General features: G+C 29.8%; 1 protein-coding gene across 1 annotated transcript; it reads left to right on the top strand.

Moving 5' to 3' along the window:
• The first annotated feature begins 1,398 nt into the window (after positions 1-1,398).
• On the top strand, positions 1,399-2,649 carry LOC149233160 (two-component response regulator ORR3-like). Its single transcript, XM_089382111.1, has 5 exons — positions 1,399-1,579; positions 1,705-1,775; positions 2,141-2,218; positions 2,372-2,442; positions 2,553-2,649. Exons 1-5 carry the CDS (start codon positions 1,399-1,401, stop codon positions 2,647-2,649), a joined length of 498 nt encoding a protein of 165 aa, XP_089238237.1.
• The last annotated feature ends 2,396 nt before the right edge of the window (positions 2,650-5,045 follow it).

The raw sequence follows: 5,045 nt of genomic DNA, 5'->3' as shown, positions 1-5,045 counted from the left end.
CCAACCTCTACATACTCCTACAATCTTGTTGCCAATCACCAAGAGTGTGATAAGACCAAGTTGACATCAAAGGCAACAAACTAATCAAAACCAACAAACTAGCCATAATGCCAAAACACTATTGACATGTTCTATTTTTATTATATGCTTTCAACCATACCCGTTTAGCAGTTTCCCGTTGCATTTTAAATTATCTTATTGAACATAAGAAACACTAAACTAATCGAACCCCTATAACATAACGGTGTCGTAAACATGAGCATATGAAATTTGCTATATCTTGGAAAAATAAACCATATCTGTTGAATTCAATATGGAAATCAATCATATCTATAAAGTTCAAAGACTCTTCTACCTACATGGTGACTTGCGGAGAGAGACCTAAGATGATAAATGGAAACATATGGGTATAATTAAGGAGGAAGTCTTATTCATAATTTAATTTGCCAATTTTATGTCGAGAATGTTGATGATTCAAATTATACTAACACAATTATGTAGTTGATATATGTAAATGGATATTATTTATTTATTTTTAAATTAATGATTTTAATATAATAATTTATTTATTTATATATTCATGTCATTTTTTATTTGATAATTTAAGTAATAATTTCATAATTAATTATATTATTTACGGAAGAGAAAAATTAATCTGTTAAACTCCTTCAATGGGCTAAAGATAGAAGATTTTTAAAAAATTTTCTTATGATAATATGGATTTTTGAGTGCTATTTAATTGGGACATGAGAGACGAAAAACATAATTTACGAGTTAAGCTTGCGTTGGGTTCGGCGAGGTCAGCAATTTTGTGGGGATTTGCCATGTAGGGCTATCGAACCCAATTGAAGTAGCACACGCATGTTGGTGGAAAATTTGAGTCGAGCAATCTGATTGGGAAGCGAATCGATCATGTATCCTGTTTTTGCAATGCATGTGATTTTCAGAATGATACTTTAGAGATCGTCTGCACCATAATGTGGAGGAGATCAAGTTTATCTCAGTCGGATTGAATTGCCCGCATAATCCTCCCCTACTTAGATTGCAATCTTTTGTGTTTTTGTACATATGGAATTCGGGGACTGTTTTTGAACTGGCAAGATCGGGGATGGTTTTGGGTGTCCAAGCGTCTGTGATATAGCCCAACAACGATAAAAAAATCCTCCCTGTAAGTCCACCGAAATATCTGTTCAAGATATTTTGGGATTTTAGTCAACCCTAGCATCACAAGGCCACATCATCTTTTCAGCGATCTATCGATCCTTATTTCGATTTTGATTATTTTGGTTCACCGCCGCTTTTGTACGTTGGAATTCATCCACGCCTTTAAGCAATCAGATCATTTTGTTTGTTGTAAAGGCACTTTGGCCCGTGGGCATCCTTGTTCGATAAACTCTAATGGACAGAAAAGGATCGGAAGGTTCGCATTCCAGGACAGATGACACCATGCACCCTTCGACTTCAGATGAATCAATAGAAGAGGCAGACAGCACTTCGCAGCATCACGTGCTGGCGGTGGATGACAGCATTACAGATCGAAAAGTCATCGAAAAGATATTGAAGAACTCCTGTTACAAAGGTAATATTGTATTAATTAAGACTATGAAAGATCATTATTGGTTTGTTTGATTTCTGCTGGGTTTTATTCTTGAAGCCATTTTATTGATTTGCAAACTTATTATGTATTTATGTGTGAGATTGCAGTAACCACAGTGGATAGTGGGAAAAGTGCTCTGGAGTTTCTGGGATCGGGAGATGATCACAACGCTGTAGATGTGAGTAGTTGAAAGCAACAAATTAATTAATGTTCCAAGGGATTAGTTTAACTGATTGTACTGAATGTTGTTTCGCAAATATTTAGTTTAATTTATTGTACTGAATGTAGTTTGGCAAATGCTTTGTTATAATTCTTTGATTGGGGTATATTAGTCTACCTCAATGTTATTTACTGGTTTTCGGCCATGCTTTTCCTTGAAAAAACTATTATAGATATTTTGAATTTACAAATTATTATAGATATTTTGTGTAAATTTGCAAAAAAGAATGTCCAAAATTTTGGTAATCACTCTATTAATATTGGATTGTTAGCTGGATCGATTTTTTCTATCACATATAGTCCTACATATCGTTTCTGATTCAGAACATTCAGGTGAACATGATAATGACCGACTACTCTATGCCAGGAATGTCTGGCTACGATTTACTCAAGAGAGTAAAGGTATTTTTCTATTCTTCTCAAACGTTCGGAGGATAGAAAATTGTATTCGTTCATAATTTGAAGCGATATATATATATATATATATATATATATATATATATATATATATATATAGAGGATGACATGGATATTTTTAACGAGGAGTTGTTGCAGGAATCCTCAAAGCTGAAGGAGATTCCTGTGGTGGTCATGTCATCTGAGAATGTGTCTTCTAGGAAGAGCAGGTAAAATGCCAATTTCAGACCATTATATGTTGCTCATGTTTTCGAATGCTCTAGTTATTGTTAATTACATGATTATATTATATAATTAGTGGTGGCTGGAAACCGACCAGATGTCTGGACGAAGGCGCAGAAGACTTTATAGTGAAACCGGTGAAGGTCTCAGATGTAGGGCGACTGAGGAATTATATGGCTAGAGTTCAGGAATAGGACAGGCACTGCCACGTTTGTACATTAAATTGAGATTTACATATGCGTGCTACATTTCGAAATATTTTTGGAATTTGCAGTTATTTGGAAATATTTGTGATACATGATATAGTTGATCATTTTATTATTCATATTTACGTAAGAGAACAACCGTAAATTAACACTGATGTAATGCATTTAGATAAGAGATCAACCGTAAATTAACACTGCTGTAATCCAAAGGCAAATAAGAAGAAAAATTGTCAAGATATGAAATCTGAGAATGGTTTTCACTCCACAGTATTTGCGCATCTGAATCATTTAAAAGTGAGACTTGGATAAATTAATATCTTCTTCAGAGCATTACTTCACGTCGATATGGGAAGAAATGAGAATAATTTCATACCCAAAGCAAAGCATGACCAATGTCCCAAGGACCATCACCCTAAAGTTAAGTCTGAAACACAATGCAACTCAAAGAAGTTTTGCAGCGGGAAGTCGTATAAATCACCCCAAATGCAAGAGAAAGACAAGCAATTTGGGTAGATTGATGCCAATAAATTCCTCAACGAAGGCTTCCTTGTCTTGTTAACTTTTTCTGTTATGCATAGGACATCGTCCTTCGAGAGCTGTACATGTTATGTTAGGATGAGAAGGGCAAGATAAATATTTACATCCAGGGTGGGTTTTTTTGAGTTTCCATGCTTGGAACTTCATATTTATTTGTGTGGAATGTAAATGCGTTTCAATTTGTTCAAACTCGTTTTGACAGTGTTCAATCTTTTAAGATGAAGAAGAGAGTATGATGAGTCATTTGCGTATCTTGGACATTTTAATAATTAATTTAAGTTTGTGTGTTCTATATTTACTAAGGTATTAGTTATGAGTAAACTTGAGAGAGTAATCTTCAAAATATAAGAATATAATCCATTTTAATATATGGTAGTTTTAACGTATATTTAGGAAAGTTTGTTTTTTGATTAATTATATAAAATAGTAATATATTAATGATAATGATTTAAGTTTATTGGTTTATTAAAATTTAATAAAGAGATTTTTAGAATTTTTCATAATTTTATTTTTATGTCTTAAAAGCATTAAGAAAAGTTATTTAAAATTATTATGTTTTTTTTTTTTTTTTCTTAAAAAGTCAATAAGTTTGAGAGTGTTATAAATACTTTGAAATTTAGATCAATAATGAATATATGTTAAAATTATTTAGTCTTTTTTTATTAAAAGTTTACTAAGATTAAGATTGAGATGCCCATGGGGTTTTGGATTGATGGTGAATGGGTGCATTGTTAAGGCATTCCTTGCCCACTGGTACTTACCTACCCAAGAAAATGATTGAGATTGTTATAAATATTTTGAATTTTAATTCTAATATGCTCACAATTTAACAAAAACTTATTTTAAAAAATTTATTCTTATTTTAATAATGAATTTTTTTTTTTAATATTTGGTTTATGTCTTTGTAATATTTTAGTTTCCTTTTTTCTTATAAATTTTAATCACATTACAATTTTTCTCAAAATTTTGATTTAATAAATTCTTATTGTTATTATAAATTACAACAAAATTCATTATATCAATTATGGGAATTAAATTTAAGTGTAGAAAATAATAATCATTCTTTCCAACTACCTAAAATAAACTCAATTAACAAATTATTTTTACTAATATCAATAAAAATAGAAAAAATTACTCACCTAACCCTACCTACAACATATAATAGTTTAAAATACAACATATAATAGTTAATATTTTAAAAATTATTTTTATAAATAAATTCAAAATGTTTGTTTTTTAAAGGTTTTATATATGTTTTCAAAATATACTAATTTTGTTTTTAGGTTTTATATATGTTTTCAAAATTAACGAGAGTATATTCATAGCTGGAACTATTAAACCAAATTAAATAAATCAATCAAGGATGGGGTTATTTTATTAATTTGATAAAGTTTATATATTTTTTATTCTTAATCGGTTTGGATTTTGTCTAAATATTTATTTTATTAAAAAAATTTAAATTCTCTTTATTTTTATAATATTTATTTTCTTTTAATAATTTTTTAAGAATAAATATATTTGAATTTATAATTTAAAATAGTAATTTTTATTATATATATATATATATGAATTTTTAATTAATGTATATCATAAACACATTATTATTAAAATAGACTAGAAATTTTAAATTTATGTTTTTTTATCTCAATTTTAGATGGGTAGAGTATATATGTTTTTATAGATTTTAGTAGTCAAATCACTGGGATGATGTGGGCCCCTTGTTTTACAAACAAGAGGGTCTCATATACCGATTTGGTGTGTAACTTGGAGGTGATCTTAAAATTATATTATTATTATTATTATCATCTCACTAGAGGACACCTTTGGCCCTTTGTCATAAGGCTCAA

Source organism: Pinus tabuliformis, chromosome J (genome assembly GCF_031772625.1).
Source record: "Pinus tabuliformis cultivar Carrire ecotype Pingquan chromosome J, CPIR1, whole genome shotgun sequence".
Lineage (NCBI taxonomy): Eukaryota > Viridiplantae > Streptophyta > Pinopsida > Pinales > Pinaceae > Pinus > Pinus tabuliformis.
The sequence above is the reverse complement of the archived record's forward strand: the minus strand, read 5'-3'. Positions and strand labels throughout refer to the sequence as shown.